The sequence below is a fragment of the Melanerpes formicivorus genome, unplaced genomic scaffold (assembly GCF_026170545.1).
Source record: "Melanerpes formicivorus ecotype bairdi unplaced genomic scaffold, bMelFor1.0.p_v2 SCAF_5, whole genome shotgun sequence".
NCBI lineage: Eukaryota > Metazoa > Chordata > Aves > Piciformes > Picidae > Melanerpes > Melanerpes formicivorus.
In genome coordinates, this window is record NW_027142357.1 from 17,529,953 (window position 1) to 17,555,991 (window position 26,039).

The window sequence follows — 26,039 nt, forward strand, 5'->3', positions numbered from 1 at the left end:
AATTGCTGATGGTAACAGGGAATGAAGGGATGATGTACAAGTCTGAGCTGAATCTGAAGAGTGACAGCAGCTGCAGACCTTTGACACATGAGCCATCATGTCTGAAACAAGGTGATCTTATTTCACATGCTGCTATGAGGAGAGCCTCTGGCATTATAAATGATCACTAGCCTGTGTATGTGCATAGGCCAGCAAAATAAACTAAAATAAACTCTTGCTGGTTGTTTCTTTTCATCAGAATTAAACTCGCAAATAAGGCTTTTCTGTTCAGAATACAAAATATTGCCGTGTAAATGTGGTTTTAACAACAGAAGGCTTTTAGACGTATTTTCTTATTCTGTGCACTTATGTGGGATGAAGAACTTAAACTAATGGAACATCACAGTGCCGGTGATAGAATTCCCTTCCTTTCCATTACACTGAGTGAACACCATCTGCCTATTCAGTACTAGGGTAATGTGGTAACATCTCACTTGATGAAATGACAATGAAAAATATATATGGATTAACATTAGTATGCAATAATAATAATAGTAATAATTGATTTCTAGCTGTTCCAGTAACAGTTGCTGCAAAATGAGCATTCATTATTTCCCATGTTCTTTGGTGGGGAGGGGAGCAGGGCATGGTTTATTAATAGCACACTTATAAGAGGGCATTAAAGCAAACAGGTGAATGGTATTAAAAAAAAAATAAAAATAAAGAATATAACAACCCTATATTGCAGTTAGTTCCATTGATAGATATGCATTAGTTTAAAATTTATGCTGATCATGTAATACTTCTCTATTTAAAGTGTATTAAAGTATTTAAAGTGTATTATTTCTATTTAAAGTGTATTGCTTCTGGTAAATTGGCAATGTATTTCATCCACAGGTGTGTAAATGAAGCTCACTTCCTAGAGCTTCATCAGTATCATCTCTATCATTCTGGTTTTTTCACAATATTTCACAGATTAAAGAAAGCATAGTGACATTCCATCTAAGTAACAAGAGAGTTTTGCAGCAAATCTAGTATAACTTAATTTACAAGTATACATCTGTGATCATATAAGTCCATATGAAAAGTTTTGAAAGGCATGTATTCTTTGTAATCAGATGTAACAGTTCATCTTATATTACTGTAAGAATAATTTTCCCTGAAGTTGAGCTTTCTGCACCAACTCTGTGCTTCTACTTTCACGTTACCAAACCTATTTAGCTGTAGTTAGGAAAAGCTTTCTTTGAGTATCTGTTAGGCTTTCTTAGAGTATCTCTGCACTATACACATGGAATTTATTATTTGAAAGGCTGTTGCTCATATAGTATAAATCTTAATTCTGCAGAGAGTTAGATTCATCTCTGCTGTGAGTAATTATACAATGAGGTTTGGACTAACATAGTGTATAAAATTAATTCCCTGTGTAACCTCTTTTTAGAAGTAGAAGAGAGGGTAAGAAACTCAAACAAAACCTATCATTCAATTTGATATCAATTAAATGATTTATGCTAGGAGAAAAGTGCTATGAATAAATAAATATTTACTTGCCCAAGCCCAGTAATACTGTGCTTTTCTGGAAATTAAATGCATTTATACTTTTGCATGGCTACCCATTTCCACTAAATGTACAGAACTAGAGGACATAAGCCTCTAGTTAAAAGCAATGGAAGCTCTAGGACCTACAGAAATTGTCTGTGTAGGGATCTCATACTTTACCTCAGTGCTTTCTTTAACTTCAGCCATTCTGGAAACAGTTCCCAGCATCTAGAATGCAAAAATGTTGATTTAGCAAGATTTTGAGTTTCCTCTACTGTAAAGATATTCTGAGGAAAAAAATATTCTTGATGGGATGACATAGTATTATTAATTTCTGTATTAAATTTTCAGTGTTTAGATTGTGGTATTTTAAACAACTCTTGAAAAAAACTAAATTGTAATGTGCTGGTTTCTTTTTTACTAAAAATATGCCTACTCTTTTTCAGCTTGGAGAAACATTTAAGGATCTCAAAAAAAAATTCAACAATCTGAAATTTAACTATATTAAGAAAAGTGAAAAAGCTCGAAATGTGAAAGTACTTAAGATACAGATTCAGCAAGTTGATACATATGCAGAGAAAATGCAGGTAATATTAGAAATTATAGTTTTAGTGAAAGCTTTACTAGTTGAATTACTGTGGCCTGTGCTTGAGGGCAAGTGTAGAGTCCTACACCTGTGGAAGAAAAAAAACCCTGTACCAGTTCAGGTTAGACATTGATCTGCTGGAAGGCATCTCTGCAAAGAAGGACTTGGGAATCCTGGTGAAAAATGAATTAACCACAAGCCAGCAACGAGGTCTTGTGGCCAAGAAGCCTGGCATTCATTAAGAAATGTGTGGCCATCAAGTTGAGAAAGCTTCTCCTCCCTCTCTACTCTGCCCAATTTAGGCCACTTGGTGCCATGGGCTAGTCATGAGGTCTGTGGTGACAGGTTGGACTTGATGATCTTTGAGGTCTGTTCCAACCTTGGTGATTCAGTGATTCTCTCTGCCTTAGTTAGGCCACATCTGGAGTACTGTCCAGTCCTGGCTTCCTCAGTTCAAGAGTGACAGAAAACTACTGGAGAGAGTCTGACAGAGGACTACAAAGATGATGAGGAGCATCTGTCTTATCAGACGAGATGACTCTTTAACCTGGAGAAGATTGAGGGGATCTTATCAATACTACTGAATATTTGAAGGGCAGATGTCAAGAGGACAGGGATGGACTCTCTTCAGTGGTGCCCAGTGATAGATGCACAAACTAGAATACAGGAAGTGCCATCTGAATATAAGAAAAAACCTCTTTAATTTGAGAGTAGTGTAACACTGGAACAAGTTGCCAGAAAGGTCATGGAGTCTCCTTCTCTGGAGATTTTCAAAAGCCTCCTGGGCACTTTTCTGTTCAACCTGTTCTAGGCAAACCTGCTTTAGCAGGGGTATTGGACTAGATGATCTCCATAGATCCCTTCCAACCCCTACCATTCTATGACTGTGAGATTCAAAATATATTGTGAGCTCCCTGTTACTCGGAGAAAAAAGTAACTCAATTCTACCTTTAATAGACATCTTTTACATTTATTTTAAGCAGCATTGTAGAGGACCCCCAGTTCCCTCAATTTTTGAAAAGTCACTTGTAATGTTTTAAACACGGGGCAAGAAATAGGTTTGTGTGGATTTTCCTACGTATTTTCCTTTTTATTTCTAAAAGTAGAAATATTTTGATTGCAGTATTTAATGCTGCTACATCTTTTGACCAGGTTCTTAAAAAGAAGATGGATAATTTAGAGAAGAAAGTCATTGGCTATGTAGAAAATGAACTTAATGTTAAATCTGGAGTTCTCTTGGGGTCAATCAATGACTTAAAAAAACAGCTGAATGACTTTAGCAGAGTTGTGGAGGATTACAAGAAAAATCTGGATCTCATGGAGCATCTACAGCGGATGATGGAAGAGGTACAAGTAAACCTGAGATTCCCCACTGTGGATGTAATAATTTAGATCTAGGACTGTGATAGATAAAAATGTTTTCAACTACTTCAGACAAAACCTGTGGTTTCTGAAAGTAGTAGGCTGGTAAAAATCAGTATTTTCTTCTATCTTTTTCTCTGCAACTTTGTGGAAAAAAGAGAAAGAAACACCCATGCAATGTGATCATGCACTGCTATGCATATATCACAGGGGTCAATGCCTCTGTACAACTTTCATAGTGATTCAGCATATCTGAGATCATCCTTATAAACTAATTTTTTTTCTCAGTATATTCTGAGACACCACAGAAAGTGCCATGAAGCCATCTTTGATAGTTGTCAAACCACAAGAGCCAGGTTATTACAATGCCTACTTTGTTAAGCCTTCAGGAAGAGCTGTCTGTGTGGTATATAATTTTGGAACTGAAATGTAAAATATTTAGTTCCTTAAAAGCAGCACTGTTTTGTGTTTGGTTTTTTTTTTTTTTTTTAAACTACTGTTTAGGTCTTTTCCAAAACTTCTGTAGCTTTATTTTAATGCTTTGAAGGGCTGTCTCATGCATTGTCTTTTCTTAAAAGGAAAAAAAAAAGCTTGTGATAGTATATCCCCTCTGGCTACATTATGTTGGTACATCTGCTGTGAAGCAAGCACATTCCTGTCATCACTGTCTATTTTTAGAAATAACACTGTTCGTATCTCCAAAGTGATCTAAATGCATGACAAATAAATTCCCTTAACGGTGGATCACAGTACTAAAGTTTTCTCAGTGATCTGATGAGTGGGTATTTTCGTACATTGTTAGAAAAGCAATTTGTTGGGCATTTAACATTTTTAACACACATCTCCCTCCTCATCCCACCCCCTAACCCCTCCTTACTTTGTAGGAAATATATTATTTCCTGAAGCTGAAATTTCAGACTTCTTCCCCTCCCCAGTTTAAATATCACCTTTTAGTCAACAGTTTTCTGCAAAGTGAATAGGAACATCTTAAATGTTGCTTTTAATCACAATTAAAACTGGTGATTGTTAGCTGCTTGCTGTAATGATGCAATACAGATGATACTGAGTGAACACCAGTTTCTGTCCTCTGAGTTTTGTTAACCAAAAATGTTTAAGTGTATATTGTAAAGCCCATTCCCATCAGAAGAAAGATCCTAGCAACTTTTAATGGTTGTTGATCCCAAAACCTCTTTGCAAGTAGGCCAAATCTAACTAACCTTGCTGCCCTTGCAGAGGTGTAACTGTGACCATGATAAGAAGTTTGTGAAATTAGTCAGTTGATACAGAAAACAGAAAGAACCTAGAAATAAAACATATGTATGCGTAAATGTTAACCTCTTTATGCTTGCAAAATGAGCATGGAACTAGTCTTTAAAGACAATTTAACAAAGCTTAATATTTGAAGCAATATTGGTAATGAAAAACACTTTTCAGGGTAATTAAAATTGTAAAATTTAAGACCTATTGTATGCCACTGTTTGTGGTCAGCCTAAAAACAGACCAGTCCACACTGATAATAATTCATTATAATGCAGTGTTTTTATCCATTAGTGTCATTTTTGGTTTGACGATGTGAGTGCAACAGTTGTTAGAGTTGGCAAGTATTCTGCAGAATGCCAAACTAAAGAAGCAATAGAGAGTCTCTACAAGCAATTCAATAAGTTCATTGAGCCTACAGTGCCTCAACAAGAAGAAAGAATTCAGCAGATTATAGACCTTGCTGAGCAGTTATATGGTGAGCTACCATCTGATGATGTTCTGTGGGGGGAAAAACCATGCAGTAGCTTGGGACAGGAGAAAGCAGATAACTAGATTTGTTCATTAAAGAAAATAATACTGTGAAGTTTAAAATCCAATTGTTTAAAAGTATTGATTGGAAGAGGTAAAGAATTTCAGAAAAAATATTTAAACAATAAAAATACAAAACTATTCAAGAGTCTGGTACTGTCTTGATTTTTCTGTACACACCCTGAGTTCACCTTGAAATCAAAGTGTGAATGTCCTTGTAATATTTATGAGCTTGGAATTAAGATTTCATGGCTTATGCTATTTCATAACAGGCAAGTCTTTGAAGTCAAAGCATATTATGGTTATATACCTCAATGCTTAGGGAATTTTTTTGTGGTAACACTGTGAATAAGTAGTGGTATTGGATTGCTGACTTTCTTAAGCATTTTATGAGCAAAAATGGGTAGATTGTTATGCAAGTATTAGAATTGTATTGATTTGGAACATGGTCAACCAAAAGGACTGAAAGTTATCAAACTTCAAGCTATTCTTTTCTTCTTCTACTTGTTGAAGCTATTTTATGCAAAGATAAGTGACCAAGTCAGACGTAACGTGATGATGCATAGCCTATCAATTCAAGCATAAATCTTAATTCAAATTGAAGAGATAAAAACTGTGCTTTTCAAGTCCTCTAATTAGTTTTGAAAAGACCATATGGGAGCACAGATTGCTTTTCTATTTTTTTTTCCTTTTTTTTTTTTTGTAATTAAACCTCCTCAACATTTTAAACATTTGATATCATTTGGTTGGGAACACTGAGATAAAGAAATTGCTTTGGGTTTTTTACATGATTACATCAGAAAAACCTTCTCCATTCTGCCTTTCTTTTGTATTTCTTATATCAGGAATCTAAGTGCCTCTTTGATGTATAAGGCAGCAACCAGTTTAGGAGACACTTCATGAGGTCAGCATCTTTGAAAACAGTATCATTAATTAGACACAAATAATTTTGTTCAAGGAGAAGCTTAGCAGAAGACCTGCAGTGACTATGGGCTAGTAAGAAGTAGGAAAGCACATTGCTGCAAATCACAGAGCTCCTTCAGCAAAACAAAACATAGAAAATGTAATTACTGTAGCATATTTGGGTTACAAAGTACATTGATTATTACATATTTGTTTGAGTTATTCTGTATTATTTTCATGTTGTTTTACCTTTGTAGGTATTGAAGAAGGAGATAAGCATGTTGAAAAAGCCGTATTAAAGTATAAAGAAATAATTCATTCTGTTGATGAGTTGTACAGATCTCTGAGAGAACTTAAGGAGATTAAGGTAATTTTTATCTTTTTTTAAATGGGAGAACCTATTGCATCTGCATCAACTTATCAGACATAGTGTTTGAAATACTGCTTTTAAATGAGGATCATCTATGGCAGTGTGAAACATTTCTCAATTGTTCAATTTTCTATTGCCTTGGGTAATGATTGTAATGAATCAATGAAGTGCTACTTCTTTGTCCACTAAGTGCTCCACCTAGGTTTCTTTTTCTCAGCTTTCTGAACTGTTACTGCTTTCAAGTAACTTTTAGGGGGAAATGCCTCAATTTCTTTGAGTATGTAGACAAATATTTTTATATATATTTCTTCTTCCCTTGGGACTGTAATATAGCTAACTCTTATATCTATAAAAGGCCAAACAACCTAGGGTTGGCTTCCTATTGGAAAAATTATCCTCAAAACCAATTTGTGATAAAATGGAAGGAATTTAATTATTTATAAGAAATGTTTTTCTAATTTAAGAGGACAATATTTTAGCTTTCATATTATGATAAACTGCTTTGAATGTAATTAAGTATAATGTATCAACCAAGGACAAATTATGGAAGACAGCTGAGAGAACAACCTCCATATACTTTACTCCCACCCTGCATCCCCGCTGCCACCTCCCCAAAGTAACACGTAAAAATCTCACATGCAGCAGCAATAGCTGATGGATTAGTTCTGTGAAGCTGGAAGAATTAAGATGCTCGAATATCCTGCTCTTGTTGATGTTGAATGTTGCTTCACTTTATATTTTTACTTGAATTAAAACTATAAAAACTGATAATCACTCAAATTAATCATTAATACACTTAAACAGTAAGAGATGCCAAAAATACAAATGAGTTCCAGAAGCTGTTAGATGTCTTTGCCTTGCACAGTGACCACAAAGAAGCTTCAAAATAAATGACAAATGCATTTTTCAAAGTTATCTTTCCAATCCATTTGTTACATAAATGCTATTGTGTGCAGAACGGTAGCCCCAGCTTCTGTCAGAAGACGGCTTGAAATGTTGATCTTTTTTGCTAACTCAGCATAATAGGGATATTTTAAAGAGATGGGAATTTTCAGAATCATTGCAATATTTCAATTTGAGAAACTTCACTAGTTGTAAAGTTATCTTTAGCAGAGTTGTTTGGAGACTGCATTTTTTTCTCTACTTTTTTGTATGGAACTTAAGTAATTTCGCACCTAACAATTGGTACCTTGTGTATAAGCATACTTAATTTTCTTTTCACATGGCAGAAAGCTGAGATTTCTGAGGAGTTGGTTACTGTTCGAAAAGAAGAAAGAAATGGTCAAGAAGCATGTGAGGCTGTTATTAAAGACAGGGAAGAGGAACAAAAGCAGCAGGTTAGTTACATTTTATTTCTTTTTAACTACAACTCTGTTTCTTAAAAGGCTTTTTGTGTATCGCTGGTAAGTTCCTTGCTTTTCTGTCTTGAAGCTTCCATTACATTGGATGCTATCACTGTAATCTGCCTCATTTCTCTCTTTAATTTTCTTTCTTTCTTGCCTTTTTTTTTTTTGTTTGTTTGTTTAATTTCTAGTTATCCTTTTGCCATCTAGCCAACCCACATATTCTTCCATGTGGATTTAAAATTTCGTTTGCCTTCATTTTGCTTGCCTGTGTATCTCTTTTTTGGAAAAATAAAAACCCTAGCATAATACTTTTTTCATAATCTCTTACAAATGTTCCTTTTGTCCTATTGCCAGTGTTCTTAATGAGAACATCCTCTTTGTGACCATTCCTTCTTCCTGCTCTCTCCTTTATAATAAGACTTGAGGTAATATACAAAGTAATAGAGGAGATTGCTATTAGTATTTCCCAGAGCACTAATATTCACATAACCCTTAGAGACAAGCTATGAAAGTATTTGATTTATAAATAATATGCTATGAGAGAAGCCTCACAGTGGTGGACGTTAGGATTCTTTGTTGAATCATTTAGGACCTAGGGAAGAAATAAGTTATTTTAAAGCATTTTTCTTTCCTCTGGCATCAGATAAGTTGCTTAGAAATTCAGAAAGGATTACTGAGAAAAGAAACAATACTCTGTCTCCTCCAACATTAAACAGGTGTCTGATAGTCATGTTGATTTATTTAATTTTAATACAATTTATGAATATTGTTGTGTACTCTCCAAGGAATTTTTCTCCTAATTTTTGCATCTCAAATATGGTCCATATTGCTATAGATGGGTTTTGATTGTATTCTCATTTACAGTATTACAAATAGGCAGTGCAAAACATGCACAGAATTGCCTCAGTTTTGCAACAGTGTGAATAACAGGAAGTCAGTAATTGCAAACACATGATGGAGCATGAATACAGCTAGTAGTACAGATAATCTGTTGTACTCTTGGTACAATATCATGTCACAAATAATCTGCTATACTGTTGATACAACATGTCAAATAAATAACAGAGCTCAGCATCAAATAGTTGTCCTCACCCTCACCTCAAAACATTAAAGTTACATTTTGGTTGCCAAAATTCTCTGCAGCAGAGGTGCTAAGTTCGAAAGTATGGGTTGCATGTTGAGGACAATATACTAAAGGAAATTAGGTCATTAAGGACTGGATGTACATTTAGAATAACAATCTAGAGGGGACAGAAAAATAACAGATGAGCATGTTTTATTCATGAAAGATACAACGTTTCAAATTGTCAAAGAATAAATGTAGCCTTAGAAATGCAGTCAATACAACAGTAGACCTACATTTTATGATAGGAATTCCTTTAGCTTAAAAAACATTTTGAAGCCTTTTAATCCTGACATAAATATAAATAATTTACTATGTTAAATATTCTGGTAAATTGTAGAGGGCTGCTATATATCTAAGCTTTTAGAAAGGTAGGATACATTGGCAATTGATTTAGAGCTTCAGAATTTCCATGTTGGAAGCTGATTACCAATACTACAAGACTTTAAATTGTGCTGTTTTCTAGAAATTCAACTTATATTAACATTCCCCTCAGTTCAATGCAAAAAGACTGGTAATGTGCCGACAAGCCAAAATTCAGCCTAATTAATTTTGTTACTGCCATTCCAAGTCAGTGGGAGATTCACCATTGGCTTGGAGCTCAGATTTCACTCAAAATTTTGTGACTGTTCCAAAAAGCCACGTTCAGGAGAAGCACCTCAATCAGCAGATGTTCATAGCCCTATTTCTTATCTTGATAGCCCACAGCTTTGTCAGTCCTTGTCAGAGTGTGCCTCAGCTGCCAAGGGGAGAAGGAAAGGGTATGTGAAACAGCCGATATCGGATGTGAAGTATGGCAGCTATGATGCCTCCACCCTTTTCATCACTCCATACATCACTTAAAGAAGTAGCAGGTTCTTCTCACTACAGCTTTTCTGTCTTCCATTTCCATCCTTTCTGAGGAAAGCCCTGGCCCATCCCCAGCCCCTTGTCTAGTGGGCCAGCAGTATCTAATTTTGCCTACACTTCTGCATGCTAGTTTTGCAGTATTAATTTGCTTCACTATTAGATATCATTGTTCTAAAAAGTGACCTACGCTTTCTTATGGCAGATTAATTCTCATTGTCCTTTCATCTGAGGTGGCACACCAGGGCTCAAAGTCTCTGTGTTGCAAAAGCCTGTCTGACAGTTTGCCAGCTCATGGCCCACCTGGCATTATTTTCTCCAGGGGCATTTTCCAGCTATGTCTAAAATCACTCTGTTCAGTTCTGTGATTTCACTATATTAGTCACTGGAATATTCCTATGTTGTTGTGGCCTTCCTGTAGTGTACATGTCCATAGACTCCTCAACAGACAGAAGGAATCTGGACTGTTTCATTTAAGCAGTAGAGAATGGTTATTCAGAAATTTTGACCTGTGTTGTTTCAATACATCTGCTCAGAATTTTTTCACCTTCTTAATGTTTAATCAGATTTGGTTTATTAAGTTTCTCAATGCAGTCAGGCCAGTACAGACAGAATTTGCTACTGAAATTCTTTTTAAAGCTTCATTAAAGAAAGACTTGTAAATTTAGTCAGGTTTAAAGCTGAGAGAGGCACTGAGAACAATGCTAACAAGGTTAAAAGAGCTGGGTGACAGTCAAATTTGCAAACTCTAGAAAAATATATTGTAAGACTGTCTTGGAATTAATATCTAAATAATAACAAATTCTTAGAAATAATTTATAATTAGAACACACAAAAATATTGAGTATGTGTAGAAGGAAGAAGTAGCTCAGTATGTACTCTTGTCTGAGTAATTGGAAAGGGGAAAATTTGATGCATTTTACAAAACTGGAAACTCATTTATAATTTGTACTGTTTATACCCATTATATATTCATACTGAAAGACACTTTGGGGTCAGAGTTGATCAGGGAATGCTTGTGAAAAACTTCTTTAATGCCCAAACTTGAACTTAAAACAGCAGTAAAATCCCGGATTTCCTCTAGCCATTAATTCATGGATTTACTTGGAAAAAACTATATGATTCTATGATTCTGTATCAAAACTATCATATCTACAGGACCAGGGCACGCATGAAGTTCCACTACTTATTTTTATTTTGTGTACTGGTTATTGGGTTATATTTGGGTGAGGTAGGGGGTGCAAAAAAACCCCACAAATAAACAGATGTGCTATACTGCTTTTGTGCTGGATACTGCCAAAGAGACATGGCTGGGGAAGCAGTGGCATCCAGTGTATCACCCAATTGATTTGAGCAAACAGTTTTGTAGGCAATAGAAACATTGCTCAGTGGATTACATGTTTTTGTACAGAATTCAACAATGAGAGAGTAGCATAAGAAAACATTATTAACAGCTTTGTTGACAGCTCTGCCGCAAATGAAATAGACTTGATTATGTGGTTAGACATACAAAAAATAGTAAGAGTCAGAGAAGTAATTAATAAATCATATAATAGCTTCAATGCTTTGCAATTAATATTGATGCACTCCTGCCACATACAGGTGTTTCTGAAACATGAGGAGAGGGACTATTTTTGTTTATTTGTTTAATTCTACATAGAAGGTAGTTAAAAATAATGTAAACATTTCTTTCTTTTAATCTTTGGCAAAGATCTTGAAACAGCTGGCAAATAAATGAGAGATATGAAATACTAGGAAAATATTCTAAAGGTGTTGGTTTAATTCTGTAAATCTTGAACATGTCTGGTGACTCTTTTAAAGAATCACAGTCCAGCAACTTGGCTGTTAATATGTTTTTTTGCTATGGAACTGTTTCCCATTTAGATGTGCTTAGGCCACCTCCTGCTCTACCTTCTACTTGCAAATGCTCTTATAAACAGCACCTAGAGGATTATCCTTTGTTTGCAGAAAGGGTTTTTTTTCTTTTATCATTACTATTTCAATAAATATTTATGTATAATTATAATATCTGCTAGAAACTATCCAAACTCTTTGAAATTCCAGTTAGATGCTGTAAAATTTTGTGATTTACTATCTTATGTAGAAGAAATATTTCAAATATTGCTGCTGGCTTCTGAATGAAAAGGTGTTTCTTTTTCTTCTTCTTTCTCTCCTCTTCTTTCCCCTCCTGATGTAAGGAGAGGAATAAATCGGCTGATATTCCAGTTATCTGCCCAGATGGTGAGGATCTTGTTTCACAGGATACAGAGCTGTCATCTTCAGCCAAAGAGGATAGTTTACAGACTGAATTCCTGGCAGAAGAAATACCCTCCGGAGATGAATATGAGTGTATATCACCTGATGATATCTCTTTGCCACCGCTTTCTGAGACACCAGAGTCCAATCTCTTACATTCTGAAGCAGAGCTAGAAGAGCAGTGCTGTGGTAGTTCTCACAGTCTGCATGTCAATTCCTGTAGCTTGCAAATGCAGAAAACTGCTAGCATTATAAAAGTGCTGGAAGCATCTGATCTCTTAACAAATTCTGCTTATGCTGGTGCTACAAATAATCAAATGGAAAGATTATCAGATCAGTTTGAGAAGTTTTGTATCTCTTCCACAGATTCTGGTCAGAAAGTCAGAAAAATATCTCCTTTGACTTGCAACTTAAAAGGAGTATCTGAAACTAGCACTGCTTCCTGCACTATAACTGCCAACCCAGTAGGTAGTGTGATGAGTGAAGTGTGCAAAACACATTTGCAACACCTTGAACTCCATAAAAGCATGGCAGAAACACAAGAACAATTGCATGACTTGAATAACTGTACTAAAACCCAGGACAGGCTGCATGCTTTGCCTGATGCATTCTCAGGTTTTGTGTTTCAATCAGACGCCACCAGAAGCTGTCAGAGGCAGATGGTCACCCAAGAAGAGATTAAAAGTTCATCAGAAAAGAACAGCATGGCCAGCCTAACTGGACAGGTGCCTAACTTCTCCCAGCTTCTGTCTAACAAAACCGTCATGGAAGGTTCTCCAGTAACTTTGGAAGTAGAAGTAACAGGATTCCCAGAGCCTACACTGACATGGTGGGTAGCTTATAATGAGAAGCAGTAATTAGACCTTAGACATTTAGACCACTTATAACCAAATTATTTACTCTATAGACTACAATAAATGGCTTGGGTCTTTTCCACACTTCTGCATGATTCCCACCTTCAAAATTACTTTTGACAATTAACCTACTTGAAGTAATCTCTCTGTATTTAATTTTATGAATAAGGAGAACATCGAACAAATACAAGCACATCTAATGATTTTTAAGCAGATATGTCATACAGTTTTTATATTCTGGAATATGACATTCCACTTGTTCAATAATTTCTTAAAACAAAGCTGCACTCCAGATTTACTGTAAGTAAATTCACCTCCATTTTCTCAGGATCTTGGCACTGTGTGTGGACAGACACATACACAAGTGCATGTTATAATATTTATGTAGCCGCTAGACATATGAAGAACCAAACAATTATATATATGTTGGAGTCTGTTGTCAAAAACTGAAGAGAGGTTACAGGTTAAGAAAACCTCGTAAATATTTATACCAAGAAAAACAGTTTTATATATTTATATATGTGCATGTGCTCTTTATCTCTCTCTAGTTGCTGCATGTCTAATTAGATAGCTTTATACTTCATTTGTGAGAAACAAACATCTTTCAAGATTACTTTTTAGAAATTTTCTGCCAAAGGTAATAAGGAGAGAAAGAGGAGTAGGATTTCAAGTGATGGTAACAGTCTTCTGTGTGATTGCATATTTTCCTAAAGTTTTACCTCGTTTGCCACTTATTCCAATATGGGGGCCTGTCTTTTAATGTATTAATTTTAGATATGTTTCTTACTGGAAATGTTTTGATGTTAAGATTATTATTACACATATAAAGGATTAGGCATAGCTTATGTTCAGCAAAATAATTACTGGATATTGCAGCCTTGGTGCTATACTGTGTTAGTATCAATAAAGTTACTTTGTTTTGAATCTTGGTATTCTAAACTTTGAAGAGTATTGCTGGTGAAAAAAAGAGGAACCTTCAGTTTTATTTTATTGTAAGAAAGTGTTAATCTAGCTCAAAATTATATACACTGCTAATTTATGGTCTCTTAAAAAAAAAACTGCAAACAATAGTTCAAACGTAAATTCAACTCAAACCATTTTGCAAATTATAAATTCATGAACACAACCCCCCCTGTTTTAAAAAAAAAAAAAAATCATTAATACCATGTATTATGTACTGGTGCAGAGATTTTATTGAATAAACACATGGAAAATTATTTTTGTGTTTGTGTTAGGTTAAATATAGCTTATGCTGAAGCATCATGAGGCAAGAAGAGTCACAAATTTTCTCTCAATTCCAATATATAAATCAGGAGTCAAAACCAATACGTGATTTTGGCAGATCCTCAAGTGTTGGAATATGACAACAGTTCTTTGGAGTAACTCCTGATGTATTGTTCTATACAGTTTGGTGATGTGAACTTTGTAGTGAAGACACAAGCTCAGAAAGTTTGTACTTTGCTTCTGCATGTTAAGAGCCTATTCATACACTGAACACGGACTGACTCAACACCTGTTTCAGAAGAAAACTAGGTGCCCAGACCTTGATGCTGCCTTTTCCAATAGTGCAGTCAGATAACTGTCCATTGAAAACCACTTTCAGAACTATATTTTAGGTCTTAAGAATGAATTAGCCACCAATTCGAGTTGTTTAAATGTTTACATGTTAACTGTAAAAGTGAGGAGTGGGAGGACAGCAGTGACCTTTGCCTCTTACTATGTACTATTATAGAGCTTGTCTGACTTTGCAAAGTTCTGCTTGGCATACAGTGATAATAATCTGACTTGAAAACTGACTCTCTACTTCAGGTACAAGAAAGGCCAGAAATTGACTGCAGATGAGCACTTAAAGCTTTTTCAAAAGGAGACAAAGCATACTTTGTTCATTCAGAAGGTGTGTGACAAAGATGCTGGCCTCTATGTTGTTCGGGCTAAAAATTTGAACGGCACTATCTCATCAAGTGCCATTCTCCATGTGAAAGGTAACAGGCCACTTATTACAAGAATAAACTGGACAATGTTGTGTGTCATCTATATTAGCATTTCACTAATGTACTGGCTATTCACAAAGTAAGTTCAGTATTGACTGCACTCTCACATGCTAAGAAAACATTACATTTATTTTCAATAGACTGCATCTTTCACAATCTGTACCAAACCACTTTTATGTTACACTTGATATATTGCTTGTTTCTTTAATACCAATATTATGTTTCTTGTCCTTTCTCACAGTGATGTTGTGATAAAAATGTCATAAAGGTTTTGTCAAATGTAAGGCAGAGTTTTGTTTTCTAAAAATGTTGGTATTACAGTGTTGGAAACGGTTTAAGTGATTATAGGTACTAAATGTCAAAATATAGCCAGATAGAGTGCTCAAATCAATGTGTATTTTCATAACATGTCTTTTTAGAGGGAGCATGGAGAGTGTTGGAGTGCTTTTTAAACATCAAATGTATTTTTTCCAACCACATTCTGCTCAATAATTTAAAAAAAAAATAAGCATTTGTATAGAATAGATCTTCTCTGTAAGAAAATCATACCATTCATGGTTGCACCGGTATAGAATGTATTTAAAACAGTTTCATCCCAGCAGATAACCTCCACAATTAAAAGCTCCAATAGAATTGTCACTATCTGTACTGCAAAGATTTGGCCCACAATTAACAGAATTTGTGTTAAGTGGCACCAAGGATACACTCAGCCAAAACTCCAAATGTTTACAAAATGAGACATTCCAGCATACCAATCTTCTTAGGCAGATGCTTGTGATACTTTCTCTGCCTTCTTATAAATTTTAAGATCTGAATATTTCTAATAATCCATTGAATTTTTAGTATAAGACAAGAAAGATAATAGTTTGTGAAATGAACATCTGTATATGTTGAGAAATTTTAAGGCACTGAGAATTCAAAAAAAAGCCACCAAACTGGAGAAACACTCAAAAGTGTATTCACCTAAAAACAAACAAACAAAACTACCACCAACAACCAAAACCAAAACTAAAACCAAAACACAACCCCCCTCAACCAAACAACAACAAAAAATGTTTTATTTTAGTCAAATGGATTTTTCCTATAACTTCAAAGTGGTAAGTCCAAACCAGAACTTTGTTCACCTACATATTGCATTTTATTCTTGACAAGGACAACAAAAAATATTAAATATTATGTTTTATCAAAGTAGTAATTTGTTTAAATATTTGATAACAATGATGTAACAATGCCAGTGGAATATTTAATTTATAAATCCTCAAATGTAACCTCGTTTTTTAGATCTGGTACTTCTTCTGTTTGTTCAGTGAAAACAACAACAAACTGCTACATGATTATTCCTGCAACTTTGATTTGCAACTTTCATATTGCAACTGTGATGTTGCACAAAATCTATAGAGAGAAAATATTTAACTTCTCTTGCATAATTTGCAGAAATGAAGCTAACTTTTTACTGCTATGAGCAGAATATATATTGCAAATTGTTGGAACTTAGTGAGATTGAAGACTGATGTTTATATATTTTGGCCCAGTGACTGCAACTTTATTAAAATTCCTGTAACTTTGAAACAGAAGTTCTCCAAGGAGTATAAGCTCACAGCAATACAGCAGGAGGAGGAGGTGAGCAGGTGGGGAAACAAAACAAACTAAAATTGGTATTACCCTTCCAAGTTCAGTCAGCTTCTAGAAATGTTGATTTGTAAGAACTCTCTTAGGAAAACAAATCACCTCTTTTCCTAAAGTGTACTTTCCTTTGAACAATAAAGCTAATTTTAATAATTAGTATGAGTTTGAATGTTTCAATTTTTATAGAAGTAAAATTAAGTTTAGTGGGTTTTGGTGCCCTTCTACTTTTGTATATGTTTGTTATAAACATGCAGCAAATACTCTATATAAGTAAGCTGACCTACATAAGTGATGCATTAAACAAAGGCAGAACCAACCAGAATGTCTCTACTACATACTGTAAGGTTTTGCCTGCTGTAGTTGCCACTGCTTAATAACTTGAATTCACCACTAGGTGATGGCTGCACTTCAATCCTCTATTTTTACTGAAAGTGGCCATCATTCAAAAATTGAAATGATGGATATTCTTTTGACATATTCTAAGTAACTTTTATATAGCGCTTAAGTCACTTTTTCAGGCATCATTGCCTGGCTTCAGTGTTGAGGCTAAGTAGATGCACAAAAAAACCCACACCAGCAGGAGTGAAAGCAGAGACGTTATCTTTCCTCTTTTGTGTTGCCTCTGCCAGGATTAGGCCTGTAAGTATGATCTGTCATAAAGCTTGTGACAGAAATAGTCATTGTAGCTCCACAGATGCTGGGATCAAAGCTGCATCTCTGTTTTAACCTGTGGATCTTTCATCATGAAAACTACAGAAAGGTCAGTATTGGAATTATCATTGTTCTGTCTTTTTTATATGGCCATTGTGTGAGTTTAAAGAGATGAATTGGACTTTTTTGGTTGGAGTAGAGCCAGAAAGGTTTGTTTGTTGAGCAAAACACGGCAAGACGAGTCTCAGTTGTTTGGAGGACGAGACTAGAGCTAGGATTCCTGCTTGGGAAAATTTGTCCCAAACACACCTTTGACAAGAAGAACAAAAAGATATGAACTTTTCACCAACTCATAGTGCAGGAATTGGAGGTAGCTTGGATCTAGTCTTGTAGTCAGATCTGATTGCTTATTGGTACTTGCAGAAAGACTGTTAACTATTTATGATAATCAGTTGTACGAGTTAAAGATGCAACCAACAGACTCATCCAGAATTACTGGATGAGTGTACACAGATTATGGGAACAAATTCTTTCTCCTCCCTCATAAATCTTCCTGCTGTACCTCTAGACTCCTAGGGTATTATAAGGGGGTAGGTATACAGACCTTCTCCCTCATGCGCATTTACATTAAATCTCTTAACCTTATTTAATAGGTTTTAGAACAAATGGGAGAGATTTCAGTCACTTGCTTTACCTGAGACTTTTAAAATCTAAGTATATTATTATTTTCAAGTGTACACATGATTATTGCTTTCATACTATTGGTGTATAACAAACACTGTGAAATAGCAATAGGTCAAAACAAATGCCTTATCACTGTGACAATGTTGTAATCTAAGCACTCAGACGCATAGTTATTAAATGCAAAAATGTATAGATATAAGGCCAGAAATTGCATTAGTAGATGGGTAGATTTTAATCAATCATCATAGAGATGTGTAATTCCTTTATTCATTAAACCTTTCCTTTGATAATTCGAGCATTTCTGTGAATTTTAGATTAACAAAACTTGATTTTATGAGTGTGGCATTGTATCTATTTTAAATCAGGAATATTTTTAATGCAGTTTTTAATAAGCATGAGGATACCAGCCACATCTTTAGTTGCTGCAAGAAACAATATTTTTAAAAGAGAGAGAGATTAGAGATGGCAAATATAAACAGCAGGGTAATGAATGTCTCTTGGTTTCAATGCTTAGCTTTGTGAACAAAGGTATGTTAAATGCTGATTACAGCTGTGTGGGCAGTCTGGGTTTAAATACTCTCTATTTAAGGACCCTAATGAATGCCCAAATAATTTTGCTGTGAAAGTCCTGCTGATATCTGTTCAGATAATCTTAAAATAGAAGAGTGATAGTGATGATGTCTCATGATACACTATTTCTCTGAAAGAAAACTATGCTTACCTTGTTTCAGCAATAATTTCAATGTAATGCTTCTCCCAGCCCCCAACTTTTTTGTTTTTTAAATAATTAATGTTGTACATGCTTTACTTCCACCTTCTTGTAACTGTACTGTAGAAGCAGGTGCTTTGTATTGTGCTGATTCTGCTACACTTTTGTTTTATACAGATAAGTTCACCTCATCACAGTCACAGTTTTGAACCTGTAGTTACTTCAAAACTCCAAAATGCTTGTATCTTCCTGGTGCTCTCTTCAGAAAAAGCATCTCTATCTCTCTTACAACAAAAACATTATACCTAGGCATATTGCTAACCTAATCTCCCTTCCTCCTTCCCCATGTGCAGACAATCATTGGGAAAGGTGGTGGTGAATGAGATGTGCCTGACTACAACACGTGGAATTACATGAAGGGATATTTACACACGGTACACAAATTTGTAGGGGAAAGGGATTAATTACTTTTATTTTTCAAAAGAAGCAGCCTGTCTGAGGGCCCAAGTGTGAGTCAGTAGGCAGTAGAAGGATGAGGCATTCCCCTGGTTTGCTTTGGATCAGATGTGGCTGGAGCTTCAATGGAAAAGGTGACTTCTTCCCAAATGACTCGTAAGGTATGCCTATTTCTGGATCTTTCTCTGGAGACTTTGATAGGTCAAGCTAGAAATCTTTGTGTATATTTACATTTTGTGGCTCAAAGGAGCTATGTCTTTAAAAATTACTGCACAGGCTTCATTTACTGAGTCTACACTATGATGTTCAAGGAAACTGAAGCTCTGGATTATGGATAATTCAAATCAATTGCATCACGAGACCCAACGGATATTCCTTACTAAAATTTCTTGTAATTCTGTTAGGAGCTTGTCTGAGACACAAACTCAAAACAATAAATGTCAACGTCTTCATTTAGAGCAATGCTGAGTGAATTCAGTGTCTCATCAGCATGATGTGAATCTCATAGAATCACAAAATGGCTGGGGTTGGAAGGGATTTCTAGAGATCATCTAGTCCAACCATCCAGCTAACACAGGCACACCTAAGTCCAGTTGCACAGAAACTCGTCCATGTGGGTTTTGAAAGTCTCCAAAGAAGAAACCTACACAACCTCTTTGAGCAGCCTGTTCCACTGCTCTGCCACCATCAAAACAGAGAATTTTCTCCTTAAGTTCAAGCAAAACCTCCTGTGTTCTAGCTGGTGCTTATTGCCCCTTGTCCTATCACCAACCACCACTGAAAAGAGTCCAGCCCCATCCTCATGGCCTCCACCCCTCTCAGCCTTCTGCAGGCTAAAGACCCCACAGTCTCAGCCTCTCTTTGTAAGAGAAGTGTTCCACACCCCTAATCATCCTCATGGCTCTCTGCTAGTCTTTCTCCATTAGTTCCCTGTCCAGTTTGAACTGGGAAGCCCAGAACTGGACACAACACTCCAGGTCCAGCCTCACCAGGGCAGAGTAGAGTGGGAGGAGAACCTCCCTCTGCCACACTGTTCTTAAGGCACCCCAGAATACCATTGACCCTCTTGGCCACCGAGACACATTCCTGTCGCATGGTTAACTCATCCACCAGGATTCCCAGGTCCTTCTCTGCAGACCTCCTTTCCAACAGGTGATATATAGGGTTATTCCTCTCCAGGTGCAGGTCTCTCCACTTACCCTTGTTGAACTTCACAAAGTTGACCTCTTCCCAGCTCTCCAGGCTGTCATGGTCTTACTGAATGGCAGCACAGCCTGACAATGTGTCTGCCATTTCTCCCAGTTTTGTATCATTAGCAAACTTGCTGAGAGTGCACTCTCTTTGTGCAGGTCATTGACAGATGCATTGAATGAGACCGGACCAAGTTATAACCGCTGGAAAACACCACTAGCCAACTAGATCCTGTACTACCCTTTGTGTTCTGTCATTCAGCCCATTCTCTATACACCTCATTGTTTACTCATCTAACCCATGCTTCCCAAGATATTTCTCACTTGAGCCTAAATTTTTGGAGAAGACAGAAGGAAGTTGATAAGCTTGATAATACCACATTTTGAGATATCAGAAATTGGAAATTGCTTGCCCATAGTAAATATCTTAAGCCATCAGTGTGGGATTTCAGTACCACTGTCTGCCTGAAAGGTGTTCCTTCCACAATGCAGGAAAAAAAATTTGTTACTTCTAACCTTTGTGGTTCATGGGATATGCATCCAGGAGTTATTTTTAATTGACAATTTGTCGTACCTTATTCTGACATTTAATTATGATATAATGGGAAAATCATTAGTGAAATACAACCATCAATTCTGTATTGAAGGTGGCTTTCAGAGGATGAACTCTTCTTTCAGAGTAGACTTTTTGTTCCTGTTGAGTTCTAGTTTATGCCTTAAAGAATTGTAGTAACTGTCACTTCATAGTTTTCTTTGTACATATTTTTCCCTTTGCTTTCTAGAAACTACTCATTGTAGCTTTTATGTTCTGACGACTGTTACAAAATCAAGGTGGAGTTTAAGCATTATCACCATTCCAGTCAAATGATGATTTTTTTAATTTTTCATTTTTTAAATACATATAATGTACAAAACCATCCTGGTACGAGTTGCAGCTTGACTTTGTAAGGTAATACAAACCACACAAGTAATGGAATTTAGACAAATATATCACAAGGAGTGGCTGACCCCCACTTAATGTTTTCCACTGGAATACAAGCTAATCATGCACTATGACTTATTGCCAGCCTACTGCGCACAGGCGGCAGTAGCTTAAGCTTGGTTCTCTTGCTTGAATTGAAGCTGCAGATCCCAAGTTTCTGTGCTTTAGGTGTATGCAATGCAATGGTGGTGGCAGTTTGTGCATGTTAACTTTCAACAGCTAAGAGCTGAGTTTTTCGAACTGCTGGTGCTGGCTGATCCAGACCTCAGGTTATCAACAGCATGACAGTAAAATTCATACACTTTGGCTCTGTACTGTGGTGTCACTCTAAAAGCAGCTGAGCTTGAAAGATTATTGCAAGCAAGAGCTCATCTGAGCAGTGGATTTTTTTAATACAGTGGATGAAAATGTCTTACCATGCTGACACATTTGAAAAAAATAGCCATGAGCTCAATATATTTGGGCTTAGAAGCTGCTGGGCACATTTATGAAATATATTAAATTTTGTTTCACAATAACTTAAACAAATTTTGTCCTAAACAAATGGAGTAAGACTGACATAGTTGAGAGCAGATTCAAGCTCTGCTATTTATCACACATTTAAGTAACTTTCTGTTTCTGAGAAGGCTGATGATAATTTTTGTTAAATATTATGAATATAAAGTACAATTCATAGTAAAAAGGATCAAGAAGACATTCTTTGTGTGATAGAAATACAAAATGTTTGTATTTGTTACAGTACCTGTTGGTGCTTCTGTGTAACATCTGCTGCTATGATTCCCTGTGTCAGCCATACTTAGTCCAGGTTTTGAAGTCATCTTTTTGTTTTGTTTTGTTGTGGCCCTGGAGGTGGAATTTAAGTGGAACTTCAGGTGGTTGTAGAGTGATCCAGTAAATCCATCTTTATAGCTTATTAAATTACTTGTCACATGAAGCAGTGCTTTGACTTAGTATCAGCTGATGGTGATGATTGAAATGGCTTCAAACAATTTTGATGGGTTAATTTGTATTAGCCAGGCCTTGTACTGGCTCAGGTGTCATTTGTCCTCCCACAGTTGGCATGAAGCCAGCACAAACTCAATCTCATGTGCTCTGGCAAAATGCAATTATTTGCCCATCTGAAACAGATTTGTACTGTGTCATCTGTTAGTACAGGGTTTCAGTATTAATGATTGTCAAAATAATGATCTTGATTAATGTGGTACAGAGGTTGCATTCTGGCCTTCATCATTTGCAAATATAGGTACATCTTGTTGATATTTTTTAATGACATGGAGTTTTTTACTAGAAAAATGGAGGGGGGAGGTGGGAGTGAAGAAAAAAATGTGACGTATAATAATCCACAATGAACTACAGGCAAAAGTTCACTCTCTTGACTTTTTTCTCTTTATATTTGCGGGGAATATTTATTCTTCCACCTTCACTGAAACACAATAATCCACACAGGCTTGCTTGCTGCTACACAAAGTACAAGATTGTTTGGGCATTACCATGGAACTAATATCACTATGCCAATGCATGAAATCTTTGGGTGCTTAATAACCATGTATTTGAACAAATGTTATACTATACAGAAAAACAATGTCTGTCTACTGTCTCTCAAGTAAACTATCCTGAGTTCCAGGCATCAGTAAAGGCTTTTTCTGTCATGCAATGTGGGGAGCTTTGTAATAATATGAATTTTATTTTTTTTTTTTTATTTCAGTTGTTTTAGTTGTGCCTTAAAACAATGTGACTTCTTTTTTTTTCCAGTACAGGGAAAACAGCCAAGTTTCATACAAAAATTTGGACATAAAACTCTGCAAGAAGGAGAAGATTTAATCCTTCATTGTACTATACAGGGAAAGCCCAAACCACATGTCTACTGGATGAAGGATAATATCCAAGTGGTATCTGGAGACATCAATGTATGTTCCTATGTTCTTGAAATCTTTCTTGGGAGAAAGAAAACAGATCCTGCATTATGCTGCTAGTAATCTCCTGTGTCCATTCTACTGTTTTACAGATTGAGAAATTAGGAGATACCTATTACCTTTTAAAAAGAAATGTAGTCCTTGCAGATACTGGAGAATACATCTGTGTTGCCAGCAATGAAACTGGAAAGGCACACTGTTCTGCTTTCATAACAGTGATAGGTGACTCATCCTGCCAGCTGAGTGCTTTTAGACACATCATTGCCATTTTAAATGATCACCTTGCTTTTACTTATGATGTCCATGTTTTGTTTCAGAGAAAAGTAAACCCCCAGAAATTTCTACTGTAACTCAGGCTAAATCAGAATGGGAAGATGGATACTCTTCCAAAGAAGTAAATGTCGCCACAACTGAGTTACTACAAGCCCATGGCGCACACAGCATTGGAGATCAAAGGCCAGTGGCTAAACACCACCCAGTAAGGTAACTTGCAGCTTACTCTGTGCTATATTTTTAAATACTCCAATAGCTGTAAGGACCTTAAGTTACAAAGCATGTGTCAAACACTCTTCCTAATCCTATGAATTTTTGTATAAATAAATTAAGAGCATAATGTGTGACTGCTTTTACCATCAATTCTTATTTAGAGAGTATGTAATTATGTTAGAAGAAAGACCTTATAATGCAATAGAAAACAGAGTTTGTGCAATATTTAACGAAGTGGTTTTTAAAAAATATCCAGGTATCTTAATCTAGATTTTAATCTAAGGTTGAAAAGCTCAAAAATGTGAAGTATACTGGAACTTCAAAGTGATATAACTCCATAAACATGATATTTCAATAGCAGAATGCATAAACAAACTTTTTACTCAGTAAGTATCTTAGTTAGAAGATTAAGTAGCAGCCCTGATAGCACAGGAACGGTCACTATTCACTAACTGATTGAAGGTAACAAAACCTACCACTGAACATTTTGAGAAGATTAAATGAGACACATGAGCCAACAGTCCTTCTGGTGACTTCTTGCACATAACTAAATCTTGCCTCTTGGATTTAGGCTCTGATAGCCTACAGTAGTTTATGGTGCTAGAACTGCCTTTGAGTATTCAGGGATGAGAGAGTTTTATATAGCTTGTCATCATTACTAATCTGGTTTATTCTACTAATAGTTCACTATTTCACTGATAACATCAGATTAAGTCACGTAGTGTAGGGATGTGGATGGAGGTTAGGAGTAAACTATGCACATAAATATATAAGACTTGCTGTCAAAAGTTTTAAATTAAAAAATACCCAAAATATCGATAAAACGTTTATTGCACAACTCTGAGACTGTTAAGACTGTTTTACAGTGAAAAGCTGATTTCATGATGGTGCAGAAAAATAGCTTTCTTTCTAGAAGGTATGTGGAGCAATGTAATGAAAAAGAGGCTTCAGGATTCTCATGGCTTTGAAGAACTGATGGTTAGTGTGACCTGGGAAAGAGCTTGAGAGTCTGTGGGATTGCTGTCAGACTAATCTTTCACAGTCTGCTCCAAATGTTGTTTACCCTGGTCAAGTAAAATCACATTTGCTGTTGAAAGTGTCTGAATATTTTTAGAACTATTCATGAGTAGTGAATTCTATGGTAAAAAGCCATACAAAAAATAAAATATAAGAGAAAAAAAAAAGGAAGAGCTGTGTTGTCTTCAAGTTTCTGACACTTGTCAATCTAGATGCAGAGCAGCATGTAAGAAGAAAGGAAAATTATGGCATTTGTTGATTCAAAAGCTGTTCTCATTTCATAATAAGGTGTCTGCACACTTTATTTCCAGTCAAGCTGATCAAGCATTGACCCGTATTGACCCTTATGAATTGCTGTGAGATGGCAGATATTCCAAAGCAAAACAGCAAGCCAAGCAAATGCATGATCATGTTAATTTTACTTTGCACACATAAAGAACCCAATATGATTAAAACATGAGTCACTAACCCTGAAGGCATTTAAAACACAGGTAAATGTGGTGCTTAGTGAGACAGTTTGGTGATGGAGTTGGCTGTGCTGAGTTAACAGTTGGACTCAGTGATCTTAAAGATCTTCTCCAACCTAAACAAGTCTATGATTCTATGTAGATCATACAGAAAGGTCAAATTTCTCCCCATTTTCCTTGTCTCTTTTGTTTTTTATAACTAAACTTGGCCTCTGGTTATTTGTTTTGTCAATAAGCTGAGTTTTAGAATATTTTGTTCTGTCTGGAGCCACTCTTTGCTCTATAATTGTTGCAGGACCACACTTTATGCTAACTAACATAGTGTTGCTCATGAAATAGAATGCTGCAGCTGCCACCATGAAAAATATAGGCAATATTAACTGACCTTTTTTAAACAGGTTTAAAGAGAAACTGTGGCTTCAAGGAGTGTATCTTCAACTTGAGAGGCCACTAGAGGTTGGCTTCAATTTGGAACATGATCTCATTCTTCTCCTGCCTGCTGCACAGGATCAGAAGATGGACTGAAGTGCAAGATGCCTAAAAAATGAGGGTGTCATGTTCTTTGCTGTGTCCTTTAGTAGATACTTGCCATGGATGAGAATAAGATGAACCTTTGACTTATATTCACTTTATACATAGGTTACAACATGTATTACTTACTCATTTATAAAGTAACAAATAAAATTCAACTGTGCACAACATTTATTAGATTAGCGACTTCTAAGTTCTTGCATTTTTGTTCTGGTTTGTTGGACAAATCTAACAGAAGACAGTGGTAAAAGAGAGATATTAGACTTCAAAATTACAGATCTCCTTGGTGTTTCTTCAGTACTCATTGTTTTATTCTACAGATTCAATCACTGTCATCAATTATGTCAATAGTTCTTCCCACTAACTTATAGAGGGAATTTAGAAACA

General features: G+C 35.9%; 1 protein-coding gene across 1 annotated transcript in view; it reads left to right on the forward strand.

The window, feature by feature from the left end:
• Positions 1-25,810, forward strand: part of CCDC141 (coiled-coil domain containing 141) — a 62,635-nt gene extending 36,825 nt beyond the window's left edge. Inside the window, exons 19-29 of the mRNA XM_068138462.1 lie at positions 1,962-2,102; positions 3,254-3,448; positions 5,015-5,198; positions 6,412-6,521; positions 7,754-7,861; positions 12,038-12,924; positions 14,759-14,931; positions 22,991-23,145; positions 23,244-23,373; positions 23,469-23,634; positions 25,520-25,810. Of these exons, the coding sequence (XP_067994563.1) occupies positions 1,962-2,102; positions 3,254-3,448; positions 5,015-5,198; positions 6,412-6,521; positions 7,754-7,861; positions 12,038-12,924; positions 14,759-14,931; positions 22,991-23,145; positions 23,244-23,373; positions 23,469-23,634; positions 25,520-25,646 (2,376 nt within the window). The 3' untranslated portion in view covers positions 25,647-25,810. The remainder of the gene's footprint in view (positions 1-1,961; positions 2,103-3,253; positions 3,449-5,014; positions 5,199-6,411; positions 6,522-7,753; positions 7,862-12,037; positions 12,925-14,758; positions 14,932-22,990; positions 23,146-23,243; positions 23,374-23,468; positions 23,635-25,519) is intronic.
• The last annotated feature ends 229 nt before the right edge of the window (positions 25,811-26,039 follow it).